This window comes from Colossoma macropomum, unplaced genomic scaffold (assembly GCF_904425465.1).
Source record: "Colossoma macropomum unplaced genomic scaffold, Colossoma_macropomum, whole genome shotgun sequence".
Classification (NCBI taxonomy): Eukaryota; Metazoa; Chordata; class Actinopteri; order Characiformes; family Serrasalmidae; genus Colossoma; species Colossoma macropomum.
In genome coordinates, this window is record NW_023494803.1 from 290,397 (window position 1) to 307,298 (window position 16,902).

General features: G+C 38.4%; 2 protein-coding genes across 2 annotated transcripts in view; both read left to right on the top strand.

The window, feature by feature from the left end:
* Positions 1 to 3,388, top strand: part of htra1a (HtrA serine peptidase 1a) — a 74,692-nt gene extending 71,304 nt beyond the window's left edge. The window contains exon 9 of the mRNA XM_036593668.1: positions 2,978 to 3,388. Within this exon, the coding sequence (XP_036449561.1) occupies positions 2,978 to 3,146 (169 nt within the window). The 3' untranslated portion in view covers positions 3,147 to 3,388. The remainder of the gene's footprint in view (positions 1 to 2,977) is intronic.
* Positions 3,389 to 13,304: 9,916 nt separating this feature from the next.
* wapla (WAPL cohesin release factor a) overlaps positions 13,305 to 16,902 on the top strand; it is a 38,656-nt gene continuing 35,058 nt past the window's right edge. Inside the window, exon 1 of the mRNA XM_036593191.1 lies at positions 13,305 to 13,596. The gene's annotated coding sequence lies outside the window, so the exon portion shown is untranslated. The remainder of the gene's footprint in view (positions 13,597 to 16,902) is intronic.

Below are 16,902 nucleotides of genomic sequence, written 5' to 3' on the forward strand. Positions count from 1 at the left end.
CTAGAACAGCATTTCACACCAAGCTACTATGAATGACATATACATATGCAGAAATTTTGAACGTCCCCTTTAAGTAATCCTAAATAGACTTGTTTATGTGGTTTCTGACACTGTATGACACACTGCTATCTATAATCTATAAAAACAAACAGAAATGCAGGCAATATTCCAGGTTCAAATGGCTGTTACTGTGGTTTTAGCTACACAACACATTTTTGTCCATTTTTATAGATACTAGAATGTCAGTGTGAGAAACCACATCAACAGTTAGTTATGTTAATTTGCTATATGCTTGTTACATAATAACTATATATGCCTCATAGCTCCACTGCAAACCTTCAGACACCAAATAAGTCTTAACTGATTGACTATATTTTGGGTAAAGGGAGATTTTTGTAAATTTATGTGATTTCTGTTACTTCAGTCCCTTAAATTTGGGTAACAAGGAAATGTGGGCAGTTTCTCACTTTCATAACTACATAACCTACATAGTAGCTGCGTTCCAAAGCCTAGGTTGCAGCCAAAGTAGTGTGGGTCCTCGGTAGGACTGTCCTATGAAGACTCCTTAGTAGCCTATTGGTCATACAAATGAATCAGTCCTAATGAGGCTGCGTGGTGACGTCACCAGAGCGCCGCGACACTCATAAGGGAACTGGTGAGAGAAAATGGAGCCTGATTGAGTTTGTTTTCATTTCTTCACAGAAATGGAGGAGATGTTTTTATGTAGAACGATAAACTACATATTTACAAATACTTCTCAATAAAATAGGATATATGGACAAATTCTTTAATTATTCAGTGATTTTACACTTTATAAGGTTCCGAAGACGAATTAAAGTACGTGAACAACTTATATTTTATAGCTCTACTCCAACGGCTTTGTTTTCCGGTATTTTTCGTGGTGCTGTTTTTCTTTTTTTCCTTCACGTCGTTCATGTGCAGAGAACCGTGGGTAACCGAAGGCCTGGACATCTGATGCATCCTTGAAATCACTCAGAACGTAGGCCGTATTTCTAGGCTGTATACGAAGCGTCCTTCACTTTGGAACGGCCTGCTATGACGACGCAGCCTAGGCTTTGAAACGCAGCTAATAGTTTCATAGTAGTTGCTGAATAATCCATAAAGGCTAGTGAACAGTTAATACACCTTAAGATTAAGAACTGGAAAATTAGCCTGGCTTTAAGAGGGTAAATAGGAGGATATCTGAACTGTGCTAAAAGGTTAAGTTAGTAGTGTTTTGGCTTTGAGTTCAGCATTTTTGTATGTGCTATTTTTATAGATTGCGCAACTCTGCAGCAACTCAAAAAATACATTGTGTATGACGGTTTGTATTAGCTTTGGAAATGGTCAGGAAAAAAATCTGGGAAATGCACTTATGTTTGATTTGTATTGGAGAAGTTTCAGTCTCCATAATTACACTGGAGTGTCCTTTATCAAAAATAGTGACAGTAATTTTTATTCCTCCGTCCTCCACACACTGCCTCTTTCTTTCTGGGTCTATTTTTTCACTCTTTCTTGTGGTCTTACCCTTTTATTCGCTTTGCTTGGTCTCGTTATATGTATATTTATATATACATATATGCGCCATGACGTGCAATATATGTCAATGTATGTGATATGTGTGTATATTATCACTGAAAGTAAGAAAAACATATGTACATATACTTCTTTATATCTGAAATATATTTGCAATGTTTGTTAATATATGTATTGTCTTGTAAATGTAACGTCTTGTATATGTAATTCCCAGCTAGTAAAAATATACATGTACATATCTCAAATATATGTGCAATATATGCCAGTATATGCATGTCTTTTTTTTAAACTAAGAACATATGTACATATATTTCTTCATAGTTAACATATGTAATATATGTTAATATATGTAATGCCTTAGTGCTGAAATTCCGAACGAGGAAAAATATACATACATAAACTTCTTCGTATCTAAACTACATGTGCAATATAAGTCTTAGCACTGAAATTCCAAGCTAAGAACAAAACATTCACATATTTCTTCATATCTAAAATATATGTGCAATATATGTCTGCCCTCAAAGTCACATATATTCATATATGTGAATACGTTTTCATGTGATCACGTTTTTTTTTTTTTTTCAAATGTGAACATGATTTCAAATGTGATTACTATGGCAAGCCGTTTTAGCTTTTAATCCTTTTTTTCTTAAAATCAGGAATTCAATTTACCCTTGAAAATTTTATTATTTCTAGTAAAAATTTAATTAGAATTAGTAAATTTGTATTTTCTACAAGTAAAAATATTGTACATTTTAATTAAATTTTTACATGTGAAATTTAAGTTATTAATAGTAAAAATCTAATGTTCACAAGTAAAAATTTGTAGTTTGTATTTGCACTAGTAAAAATTTAATTCGTGTTATCAAGAATTACATTTCTACATGTGAAAATAAAATTTTCACTAGTGAAAATGTAATTCTTACTAGTAAAAATGTTTCCCTCATTAATATGAAAGGAGAAATTCATGAATTATAACTAGTAAAATTAAAATTTTGACTAGTAAGAAATTTTTACGTGTAAATTAAATTCCTGATATCAAGAAAAAAAGAATTAAAAGCTACAACAGTCCGCCATAGATTGTTTGTTTTTTTTTAACGTGATGACACGTTTTTAACACGTGAAGTGTGTAAAAGCCACATGTGAAGTTCATGTGATGTTTCTGAATGAGTTTATGTCTTTGCACTGAAATTCCAACCAAGAAAAAACATATGCACATATATTTCTTCATATCTAAAATATATGTGCCATAAATGTTAGTACATGAAATATCTTTGCACCAAATTTCCAAAGTCTGGTAAATATATGTACATATATTTCTTCGCATCTAAAATATATGTTTCATATATGTCAATATATGCGATGCCTTAGCAACAAACTGTTCTCTGTCTTTCTTCCTCTTTGTTTTCTCTCTCTGTCTGTTTCTCTTTCTCTTTTCCAGTGGTGGCCTGAAGGAGCATGATGTCATCATCTCCATCAACAGTCAACAGATCTCCTCGGCAACAGACGTCAGCGCTGCCATCAAAAGAGACGCCGTGTTACGCATGGTCGTTCGCCGTAGCAACGAGGATGTTATCCTCACCATCGTCCCCATGGAAGTTGACCCTTGACCTTGACTGGAGCTGGTGCTCATTCTCCACACCAATGAACTTACTGGGCATGTCCGAGGTCACGCCCACAGGAGTGACTTTGGTCAGTAGCCGAAGGCCTTCTAATGACCGGCGGGGTGAAGGTCCTGCCTTACAGATTGTACAGAGCACATTGATGTAGATCCTTGTTCACATATATTAAGTCTTTTTGTTTTTATTTTAAAAAACTACTGTTTACCAGTTAAAATAAACCATTAAGCATGGTTAGTTCTCAAAGTTGTTGTTTCTTTTAATGAATAAAAATGAACATGGTATTAAACGTTTCTCATCCCATATCCAGCCCAGCAACGTCAGACGAAAAATGTACAGCGATTTCAGAAAGTTGTGTTAGATTTTATACCTTTTTTTTGTAAAATAAAATTGACTTTTTTGCTTTTTGTATTTGAAAAAGAATAAAAGACATTTGATATTTTCGCTCTCAAAGATATCAAAGTATATGATGAGTCTGAAATATTGCACTAATGATTTACTTTACAGCTTTTACCTACACTGTTCCTCCACTCACTGACCACTGTATGAGCTCCGGTTGGCCATGTGTAGCGCTGACACGCGCGTATCAGGCTCAGCTGTGTTGTTCATCACCGCTAGGTTGAGAGTGCTCTGCCACCCAAATACACCGATCAGCCATAACATTATGACCACCTCCTTGTTTCTACGCTCATTGTCCATTTTATCAGCTCCACTTACTATATAGGTGCACTTTGTAGTTCTACAGTTACAGACTGTAGTCCATCTGTTTCTCTGATACTTTGTTAGCCCCCTTTTACCCTGTTCTTCAGTGGTCAGGACCCCCATGGACCCTCACAGAGCAGGTACTATTTGGGTGGTGGATCGTTCTCAGCACTGCAGTAACACTGACGTGGTGGTGTGTTTGTGTGTTGCGCTGGTGCGAGTGGATCAGACAGTTTTTAAACACTGTGTCCACTCTATTAGACACTCCTACCTTGTCAGTCCACCTTGTAGATGTAAAGTCAGAGACGATAGCTCATCTGCTGCTGCACAGTTTGCGTTGGTCATCCTCTAGTCCTTCATCAGTGGTCACAGGACGCTGCCCACAGGATGCTGTTGGCTGGATATTTTTGGTTGGTGGACTATTCTCAGTCCAGCAGTGACACTAAGGTGTTTAAAAACTGTCCGATCACCACTGTAAAGAAATCAGAGTCATTAAGCTTCTCCACCGTGAACCATTTTACTTCAACCCACTCTGAATGACTTTGTTTACATCTCAGTGATTGAATTATGCAGAATCTTTAAGGAAAGGAAGAGCTTAACGTAAAAAAATCACAAATGTTTTATGTGAGTGACCACTAATGAATTTTCTCTCTTTCTCTTGCCAGTGAGTTGAGTTGCTGCAATTAATTGACTGTTTTTATTAAAACACCCAACCAAATTCATATAAAATAACAGCTCACAACTGTGCTGCTTATCTTAAGAGCCAATAATACCCATTATTCACCACATAACAACAATATTGAATATTTTTGGCTCCCCACATCTTTTAACTGTGTAGGTTTTCCATATATTATCAATACTTTTACTTAAGGATGGATTTTTGGTGCTTTTTCCACCTTTGTTCATTATTAACTCCAGCGTTTTTCTCTAATCCTAACACATTTCATGCACTTTCAATAGCATTAAAGTCCTGAATTATACTTAAATACTATGAAATCCTGTGTTTGTCATCTTCTGTCAAAGCATCAAACCTCCATATAACAATCCAAAAACCAGGTAACCTATTCAAGCTCTTAAAAATAAAGCTGTTTGAGAGGGTTATTTGGAGCTATTTCATAGAAGAACTACTTTAGGTTCCTTAAAGAACCTTTCAGCAGATGGTTCTTTATGGACCAGTTTTGTAGGTGCGATTTGTGAGTGTGAAGAACCTTTTTTAAAGCTTAAAGAACCTCCATAGTTGACACACCCTCTACAGGGAACGAACCTAAACGTGGCATTTGACTGCAAATCAGACATATCGGACAAAATAACACAAAAAAACACAAATGTGCAAAACGTTTGCACAGCTCACATTTTATTTTTTAATGTTCCAAAATGTTTAATTCAGCAAATACACAATGTCTATGCATTAAAATGTGCTGAAGTGTGTTCTCCGTAGATGATGTTCTCTTAAAAAGCATGCCATTTGACCAGGGGTGCCCAAACATTTGCACACGACTGTACATCCAAGCCAAAAACCCTTAGAAACCTAAAATTTTGGGGATTTTTTTGGTATTTTTTGGGTCAATTACACTTGCAGTTATAAAGTGTTTACATGTGATGGTCACACATGCCATATGTTGTTATTTTCAGGAGACCCTGGGCTACTCAGATATGCCATTGTATGACATGTAAATGCTAACAGAAATCTGATTTAAACTTTATGAATTTGGGTCATTTCTGATCAAAAATCTACCCAGCGCCTGCTAAATTTAGTATTTTTTTAATTATAGAGATCTTGAAAACAAGTGCAGTTGTAGTTATCTTTTCAGAAATTCTTGGTCTGGAGTGTCTGTGAGCTGAAAGTGCAATAATTTTGATGGTGATTCATTCTGTTGGTTATTATGAGTAAAAATAAACAATTAGAATAAGGCGGACATGTTTTTTTATTGATTGTCTCTCCTCTTGGATTCAGGCTGAGTCCTAAAACTCTGATACACAGCAAGACAGTGTTTATTTTTAATTACAAATTTAGTTGCATATTTAATATCAGATATCTTTAATACTCAAAATCAATGTAAACTGAAACCCCTTTGTTTATAATATGAAGGCTGAAAGCAGAGATGTAGTATAACAGTACCGAGTGGGTTGTGGGTGATTTTGGAGCTGATCTCTGGCTGATGGACGGTCACAGGTGGATGAAATCACTCTGGATGGTGGGTCAGAGTCTGATGAGTGATCTGATGTGTGAATCATGTCGCTGTTTTAACCCTTTGTTGGAATATGAAGGCCAAAGAGCAGAGCAATAATATCAGGAGTTTAGGTGATTTTCCGAGCCAAATTACTCACTGATGCTGACATCACAACTCGACGACATCTGCTGAATGTCCTGATATGTGGATCATTATTGTATCTTAAACCGTTCTGAAGTTATGAAGGCTTGAAGTGACCTACCGTTTTTTAAGGGTTAAGAACTTTTGTTTTTAATAACGTACTTATAAACTGGACCAGACAAACCCTGCTCCAAATTCAAAACAACAGGCCCAGTCCTCCAGGCTTAACTGCAGCCTTTCAGCAGGCCTGTATACAAGTTGAAAGCTAATTTAATATTACTCCACCCAAATAATACGTTTCCATGCTGGCAAATTCCTTTGTTTGTCAATCTAATGCTGTCCAGCAGAAAAAACAACCATTTTTATAACACAAAGTGACAGAAAACCACTGATTCACGCCCAGTGGCAGGCGCAGAAAACATCCTGTGTGTCTGTTTTGAATTTATTTCGTACTTTCTTTTGCAGTGTGTGTGTGTGTGTGTGTGTGGGTGGGTGTGTGTGTGTGAATCTGGTGAACACTTGTTCACTCATCAGCATTACAAGCACACTTGTTGGAATCAGTGAGCACATAAAAGAAAAACATGTGTCCCAGCTGCCCCAATGAAGAACTCTTATAAATAATACATAAAAAATGAGTGTGTTTACTGGCACTTAATAATCTGATAACTGCAGAAAATCAGATTCTGTCAGTAATCCGGTCAACATGTTCACTTGAGTAATCAGATAATAGGGAAACTCCAGGTCTACATGAGTCAGACAGTAATCAGATTTCTGCTGTGTAACCAGCCAATAAACTCACAGAAGAAGACGAGACGTAAACGTAACGTAAAACTCAAACTTCATTGCGCCGCTTTACCTGAAAATATGAACCTACATCATCTAGAACAGAGGTCACTACTAGGCGGAGCGCGAGCCGAGTCCGGACCCAGACCTTGTCCTACGTGGACCTGGACCTTTAACCAATAAACTATGGAGAAATATTTAATTTCGACGGGGTGGTCCTGTTTTAATCAGTGTAACTTTTCTACTCTTTATGGTACCAGTTTAGTAGCCGGAGAGACCCACAGACCAATCGCATGTGTTGTAAATATCACACATGATGCTACTCAGCCAATCAGATCTGTGCATTACGATGAGCACTGAGACTCGAGTGAGTGAGGCACACACAGGGGAGGGACAAGGCGAGACACAGCAGTCAGAGAAGAAAGTGAGTCAGAGGGAAGTTATTTCACATGGCGTGATCTAAAAAGAGAAAACTGGCAATAAATGTTGTTGAAATATGACTGAACTGTACTTTATTTGATTTGATATTCAGTTGTCGACTGTATAAGATGTTGATATACCTACTAGGCTTCTTCAGTAAACAGTATATGGCACTGAATCATAATGCAAGTTAGACGTTATGATGTTCTGGACCTTCGCTTGAGGAAATTTTCTCTAACTGGACCTTATTGAATTTTAATTAAAGACTCCTGATCTTGAAGATGAAGAATATTTAAATCCTTCATTTCTTCAAGAATGTAGTCGGTTTCATTGTCGCTCCAAATGTGATTTGCTGCGTCTTGCGGTGACACTGTTCGCTTATTTTCTGGTACAGCAGTCTATTTCGCACGTGCAGGCTGAGAAATCCGAAAGAAATCAGAGTAAGAGTTTACATGCACTGAGAAATCTGATTACTGAGCTAAAATCCAGCTCTCTTTATCAGATTTCTTAATCGGAATTCTTGATCGGAGTATGGTGTTTACATGATCATTTGAATAATCGGATAACTGCAGAAATCAGATTATGATCAGATTATTGAGTGTATGTAAACACACTCAATAATAAAGTCACCGAATGGCTTCCTTCTGCTAAAGCCTGATTTAAAATTCCAATTTTTCAAACTTTCTGCATAAAACTGCTGTTGAGATGTATTCAACATCATTCGGAGTATTCTGATGTGAAATGCATCATTTTAGAGAATTTTAAGAGAGTCAGATTTCTTTACAGTGGTGGTGATAGGAACCAGGGGTCATGATATCTATAACACAAATATAGCCATTTTATTTATCATCCAAAACCACCAGTGAACCTACACGAGTCTTCTGAGTTTTGTATATGTTGTTGATGATGGTATAATAGTAGCAAATCTGATGAAATACATTTTCTTCTGGAACTATTTGGCCTTATAATGCCCTGGATTACCAAGAATAGATGTAAAAACACATTAGGCCCATCTCTAAACTATGTTAAAACAATGCATTATGCATCAGGCAACATATTCATAATCATTACACTTAATAAAGGGGAGCTTTTAGAGGCATTAATGTCTTCAGACGTCTGGTTCCTATCACCACCACTGTGAACAATTCTGACTGTAGGTTTCTCTATAAAAGAGCATTTAATATCAAACCACTGATTTTATTTGCATTTAATAATAGGATATTTGAAAACCCCTTTAACTTGTAAACTGACCATGAATAATAAGACTAATGAATATTTGTTTTTAAGGTGAAGTCTCACATTTATAAGCTCTTGGAAAATAAAAGATGACATTGAATATATTGTGGAAGAAAGTTCACTAAGAGTGCCTGAGAAGACTGAAGACTCTTTGAGAAGACCAAAGTGCCTCCTACTGGTGAAATAAGACATTGCACTTCTTCCTAACAACTACAATAGACCAACTTCACGCTTCTTTTTCCCTTTTAACAAACCTGTTAATGTGGTCACACATGGAACTAATCAGACAAGTCGGACTGGTTGTAGATTGTTAACTGTAACCACCACAATGGTGGTGTGGTGACTGTGGTGGTCCCTCCTACCAAGCTAGCCTGGTGTCACAGATGCAATCCATTAACTGAAGTTTGGTGATGGAAATAGGGGTCACAATGTGTACAATGCAAATATACTATTTTATTTACTATCCAAAATGACCAGTGAACCTATACAAATCTGAGTTTTTGTAAGTAGTGATGATAATGGGAAAATAGTGGTAAATTATGGTAAATAGATAAAAAAAAGTGGTTAAAAATTCACCTCGTAACTCCCTGCATGTACCTCTCCATCATGAACTGATTAATAAAAATAAATTTTAACCCAAAACTTTGTCTGAAAACTACTACAGAACAATGTCTCGGCCTTCATAAACGCACTGTAATAACTTTCTGTGCAGCTTTTAGAAGCTTTATACATTTCAGACGGTTCCTATCAAAACCTCTTTGCACAATTCTGACTCTGTAAGCATTTCGCATCAGACTACTTTGAATGTCTTTGTTTACATCTCTTTTTTACATATTTGTTTACATCTTTCAGTTGAATCTGTGGTGGAATTTTGGTGGAATTACCCTTCAAAATACTGTTCCCTTCTTTTCTTCTACCTCCATATCCCAGTCTGTCCATCTTGAAATTATTACCATCAAATTTCAGGAATAACAGTAGATTACAAGTGTTCCCCAAAAAATTATTTTTATAAAAAATTACAGAGCATCTAAGATTTTTGGCTTTCATCAGTAAATTGTAAGCATATAGCAACGTGTGTGTGATCATAAAACACATTTGAGGGGAGCTTTTCCAAAAAAACACCAACATTTACATTTATTTCATGCAGTTACTGAATAATTGGCCTTAGGATTTGGGCGCGTAAATTCAGGTGGAAAAGCCGAAATATACCCTGGAGAATAACTGGTTAAGACCTAGAATGTCCTCTTTACAAATTGAGTCTAAAGTGCCCTCAGTATAATATAAACATCAAAAAACCCAAAAATAACTTTAGTTCATTTTTTTATCCATTTGCTTGATCAAACTTCATTACACGTATTGTGCTCTGACCACTCAACAGAAATCGTCCACAGAGAGGTCAGCTGAGGTCACTGCTGCGGTTTCATCTTCAAAGGGAAGGTTTCTTACTTTGAAGTATTCATAGTTCCAGCGGTATTGACAAAAAACCTCTGTGAAAGACTGTTGTAAACACACGACGAGTGCTCAGACTTCCAATGAATGCATGCACAGATGACGGAGATAAAGAAAGTATTTCATCAGATTTTTCATTGTTAGACTGAATTTCACAGCAATGTTTGGCCGCTCATTGTTGTGTAGAAAAGATCTGTAGCTGCTGTAAAGCTTAGAACAAACTGATCTGTAATGCTTTTCACACAGGCCCCAACTCTACTGGAGAGCTCTCTCTAAATCAGACTTTAAAATGCTAGGTAAACAGAACAAAGTACCAACAAACCTTATTGAAGCACCATATCTTTGAGTACCAATGCCTTGTGTCATGACTTCAAGCCCTTGTTTATAATAAATCCATGCATTTGTCATTACAAGTTTCTTTCTCCATCACAATCAAAACTTGAGGATTTTCTTTTTAGCTCATTTTCTTTTTATAATGTGTTACTTCACCTCCTATTAAAGGGGAGTTCCACAGATTTTTCAAAATGTCCCCGTAATTCATTGGTTGAGATGTAAACACAGTCATTCAGACTGATTTGGTGTCAAATTTATCACTGTAGAGAAACTCTTACCAACTCTGATATCTTTACAGTGGTGGTGATAGGAACCGGGGGTCGCAATGTGTGCAACTCAAATACACCCATTTAATTTACTATCCAAAACCACCAATGAACCTACATAAGGTCTTTTTGCCTTATAACGACCAGCATATACACGCACACACACATCTTCCAAGCCGCTTATCCTTCTGGGTCGCAGGGGGAGCTGGAGCCTATCCCAGCAGTCATTAGGTGGAAGGCAGGATACACCCTGGACAGGTCACCAGCATATATTTATTTGAAAAAAGTACAAAGACAACATATCAGATGCTAAAACTGAGAAATTTGATTGTTTTTTGAAACTATATGCCCAATTTGAATTTGAAACCATTTCAAAAAATCGGTGGAAATTCCCCTCTAAAATATACGTGTTGCACAGATATGTTTGTATATGTTGATATATGATTAAAATATCTGTCCCATATTTTTAAAAATGGCCAATTTTGAATAAGCTGGCATATAGCTATGTCACGTATATGCCCAGATGTGACTCATACACGCCGGCTATATGGGAAATCCATACATGCTAATATATTTCATATATTTGAAATCCATACATTGCTGTCTATCAGATTTCCATATACGCTTTAACCATCATAGATTTACACACACATATATATATATATATATATATATAAACTCAGAAGACTCGTGTAGGTTCACTGGTGGTTTCGGATAATAAACAAAATGTCTATATTTGTGTTGTAGTCATGGCGACACCTGGTTCCTATCACCACCACTATAAAGAAATCTGAGTCTGTAGTTTTCTCTAAAATGAACCATTTCACATCAAACCACTCTGAATGACTTTGTTTACTTGGCAACGACGGAATTATGCAAAAAATCGGTGGAAATTCCCCTCTAAAATATATGTGTTGCACAGATATGTTTGTATATGTTGATATATGACTAAAATATCTGTCCCATATTTGTAAAAAATGGCCAATTTTGAATAAGCTGGGATATAGCTATGTCATGTATATGCCCAGATGTGACAAACACAGGCTGGATATACGGGAAATTCATACATGCTAATGTATGTCATATATTTGAAATCCATGCATTGCCATCTATCAGACTTTCAAATAGGATACTGTACCCAAATATTTGTTTATATACTTTTTTCCCAGAGGATTATATATGTAAACTCAGATCTATGTATATTACATTTCCTGTCCCCCCAAAGGCCGAGGAAGTTCACTTCAAAATAGTGAGTGGAATATATCCACCTGAGGAATTTCTGAGACAATTTGGATAAAAATGTTTGTGCTTTCTGTAAAGAAGATATTGAAACAACTGAGCATTTATTTGTTTCCTGTAAGGGCTCGAACACATTTTGGGATGATTTACATTATCGGTTATACCCAAAGATTGTGGGTTTGAGTGCATTTTACAAATGCATGTATTACACATGGAATGATTTTCCGAGACGCAGATTCTGAAATGGTTGTAAATGTTATTTATTGTTAGGAAAGTTTTTCATGCACAAAGTAAGGTACATGAAAACAACACCATCTTTTTTATGTTTTTTGTAAGGAGCTCATGCACTATTCTGGCACCTTAGAGTGCATGAAAAAGAAAAATGTTACTAAAAAGAAAAAAGTTACTAAAATTAATTTATGAAAATGTTTTGAAAGACACCAGGGAGTAATTGTCTCTCCCCTAACACCCCACCCCCCCTTCTTTTATTTATTTATTTATTTAAGTATGGTTACTTAAATTTACTGACCGCTTCAGTTTGTGTTAAGTAAATAAGTGTACACTGCATTGCCATTACTGTTTGTACATTGATTGCATTAAAAAAAAATTCATATATTTGAAATCCCGCTTACGGAGCCCTGCTGGTGACATCCTGTATAAATAAAACGCGTGGGAATGGGATCTTAATGCGTGGCCATGACTTAGTAAGGCGCGGGAATGAGATAATGAAGTCGTGGCCACGACTTAGTAAGGCGCGGGAATGAGATGATGAAGTCTCGTTCCCACGCCTTACTAAGTCGTGGCCACACATTATTTTTATTTATATAGGATGTCACCAGCGGGGCTCTGTACTAGAGATGAGATGATTAAGTTGTGGCGGCTTAGTAAAGTGTGGGAATGAGATGATTAAGTCGTGGCCACGGCTTAGTAAAGCATGGGAATGAGATGATTAAGTCGTGGCCACGACTTAGTAAGCCGTGATCTCGTTCCCACGCCTTACTAAGTCGTGGCCACACATTATTTTTATTTATATAGGATGTCACCAGCAGGGCTCTGTACTAGAGATGAGATGATTAAGTCGTGGCGGCTTAGTAAAGTGTGGGAATGAGATGATTAAGTCGTGGCCACGGCTTAGTAAAGCGTGGGAACGAGATCCTAATGCGTGGCCACGACTTAGTAAGCCGTGATCTCGTTCCCACGCATTAATAAGGCGTGGCCACGCATTATTTTTATTTATACAGGATGTCACCAGGGGGGCTCCGTAGGGGGAGATCCATACATTGCCGTCTATCAGGTTTCCGTATGCGCTGTAACCAATAGCGCGTCCTCTTACTGCCTCTCCGCTCACTCAGCCTGTCGGGGAACCCGCTGTCGAAGCGCTCACCTGATTGGACAGTTCCGTGCGCGTCAGTCCTGGCAGACGGGAGGAGAGTGGAAGAGGAGGGGTGGTTTTAATGGCGCATCACAGTCGGACTGATCCACCTTGCAATAAATAAATTATAACCTCGCGTTGATAATTGGTAAATTTACCGATTTTACTGAGTGACCCGGCGCGTCGTCTGTTCTTTTGTGCGCTTACCCGGCAACCAACCGATCGGCTCGTCCGCTTGGAGCACTGAGCCAGGAGGCCTAGCCGGGAGTTAGCTTACCCGCTTCGGCTAGCAGGAGGGGGAAGAGGCGGTCGGAGCGAAGTGCAGAGAGGTGAGTAGACTGGCCTTTTAAATCTCGCAGACCCAGCGTCCAGGAATTTCAAGAGCTGGACCGTCTACGGGACCTGTTCGGGTGCAGTTGGGAGACTTTTCCGCCGTCAGTTCGGCTCCTTTAGCGCGTCGAGGCGCGGCGGTTTGTCTGTGTAAACATGACGACGGGGAGGTAAACAGCGGTTAGCCAGCCGGCTAAGCTAAGCTAGTTTAGCCGAGTCACAACTGTCATTGTCAGACTTCGCCAGCAAAACACCGAGATTCTGATCATAATAATGGAAACTCAGACACTCATGAAGTCAGAAATGTGTCGTGCCCCCATGGCGGTTTCCCCGGCTGCTGCTTTATTCACTTTTGTTAGCCGCTTATGTAAATAAAGCAGATAAGTAAGTGGTGTAAGCTGTAAGCTAGCTTAGCTAGGCCCATTTGTCGATTCATCTGTTCTCCCCCCGCTGCTGTTTTAGCTGTTTTAACGCATCTGTTAGTTGGACAAATGTTTAGCGCATAGTTTCAGCTGCTTCTCGTAACTGTGGGGGTCGTGGAGGACCAGCTTTGGCTCCACAGTGCTGGGAAGAGGCTAAGTATTCAGTGAGGGCTGAATACTGACAGTCCATTGCAGTACAGTAAAGGGGAATTGCACTGATTTGTCAATTTCTGCGTGGTTGAGGTGTGAATAAAGTCGTACGTAGTGGTTCGGTGTGAAATGATTCCTTTGTTGAGAAACTAGCCGACTGTTTCTTTACAGTGGTGGTGATGGGAATCAGCTGTCCTGATGTCTACAAAACAGATATAGCCAGTTTATTTACTATCCAAAACCACCAGTGAACCTTCATGTGTCTTCTGAGATTTTAGTTGTGTTGTTGATGATGGTAAAATAGTGGTCAGTCTGACAAGTTGTGGGCTGTTGTGCCTCAGCGCAGCCTTTTTGTGTCCTTCCACCTTGAATGGAATGAAATCACCTAATTAAAATACTTTTAGACCAAAAACTTTATCACAGAACTACTGTAAAGCAATGTCTCAGACATCAGACTGGGTGTTCATAAGCGTTTCATGTAGTAACTTTCTCTAAAATCCTCAGATGTCTGGTTCCTATCAGCACTGTGACCAATTCTGACTTGGTAGGTTTCTCTAGAACGAAGCGTTCCACACCAAACCACTCTGAAGGACTTTGTAGACATGTTAACCATTCAATTATGGAGGAAATTTGAAAAAATTGGTGGAGTTTCCCTTTAGCAAGTGGTTTAGAGTACATTTAGAATGCATTTAAAGTATTGGGGGGGGGGGCACTGTTCACTGTGTTTACTCATTGACAGCTTTCTTCATGCACTTCTTCTGTTCATGCATGTTATGGAAATTTCGCAAATAATTGGAATGAAGATTCAAAATTCTCCTTCTTTCCCCCTCTTTTCGTCTGTTTCCACCCCCCCCCCGTCTGTCTCGTGAACTAACCAAAAGACCCTCAACCTATACACTCATCTTTTGTGCTTTGTGGGTTGTCACAAGCCTCCTAAATGCAATTGTGTTAAAACTGTGTATAATGTAGTGTTTTTTGACCCTGGAACACAACTGACCTCTGTGATGTACTCTTGCTATGTCCAGCGGATTTCCAGTCCTGTTAGTTTTGAGAACTGAAAAGTCCATTAGCACAAACTAAACTATAGAAGCAAAGAGGTTAAAGAAGTCTATGAGCTAAGAAAACTCACCATAACGTTGTTCTGTAACGTTGTTTAGGATTCGCCGTGATGTTAAAACGAGTGCCAACAAATACGGTAATGGTGGTTCACCACAGAGCTGGCATAAGTCCGCCTGTTATTAGTTTGGACATTGTTTTAAATTTGGTCCTGCACAGAGTTAAATCCACCACTTTTTCAGCAGATGCTCAAGATGGCATCTAAAAAACACTTTCCTTAGTACTTTAAACATTCTGACCACTGGTTTTTGAGAGCTTTGTCCGAGTTTTTCCTTCACTTCACAGAGGAAGTAACACTTAGAAACGGTTAGCACTTAGACATGTCAGTCACTGAGTGCATTTACATGCACGTAACAGTCTGATGACTGCAGAAAATCAGATTTTGTCAGTAATCCGATCGACGCGTTTATATGCACTTGAGTAATCAGACAATAATAAAACTCTGGGTCTGCATGAGTCAGACAGTAATCAGATTTCTGCTTTGCAAACAACCAATAAACTCACAGATTAAGACTTGATATAATGTAAACTCCAACTTTTTGAAACATCGCGCCGCTTTACCTGAAAATATGAACAAACATCATCTAGAAGATGAAGAATATTTAAATCCTTTATTTCATGTTTGGTTTCAGCGCCGCTGAAAGTGTTTTGCTGCGTCTCGTGGCGACGCTGCTCGCTTATTGCCGGTAACGCTGTCTGTTTTCACATATGCAGACTGAGAAATCTGAAAGAAATCAGAGTAAGAGTTTACAGCACTGAGAAATCTGATTACTGAGTTAAAATCCAGCCTCTTTATCGGATTCCTTAATCGGATTTCTAGATCGGAGTATGGTGTTTACATGACCATTTGAATAATCGGATAACTGCAGAAATCCGATTATCATCGGATTATTGAGTGCATGTATACACACTTATTGTTTTGCAAATGGTCAATTATGCACTGTTTTTTTCAGGAAAAGTGGGACAGTGCTTTAGACCTATAATAAACGCAACGTCATACACCGATCAGGCATAACATTATGACCACCTCCTTGTTAGTGTGTGTTGTGCTGGTCTGAGTGGATCAGACACAGCAGTGCTGCTGGAGTTTTTAAACACTGTGTCCACTCACTGTCCACTCTATTAGACACTCCTACCTTGTCAGTCCACCTTGTAGATGTAAAGTCAGAGACGATAGCTCATCTGCTGCTGCACAGTTTGTGTTGGTCATCCTCTAGTCCTTCATCAGTGGTCACAGGACGCTGCCCACAGGACGCTGTTGGCTGGATATTTTTGGTTGGTGGACTATTCCCAGTCCAGCAGTGACACTGAGGTGCACTCAGGTGACACAGCAGCAGCACTGCTGTGTCTGATCCATTCAGACCAGCACAACACACACTAACACACCACCACCACATCAGTGAGGGTCCATGGGGGTCCTGACCACTGAAGAACAGGTTAAAAGGGGGCTAACAAAGTATGCAGAGAAACAGATGGACTACAGTCTGTAACTGTAGAACTACAAAGTGCACCTATATAGTAAGTGGAGCTGATAAAATGAGTGTAGAAACAAGGAGGTGCTCATTATGTTATGCCTGATCAGTGTATCTACTCAGGCTTTAGCAGGAGTGAGTGTTT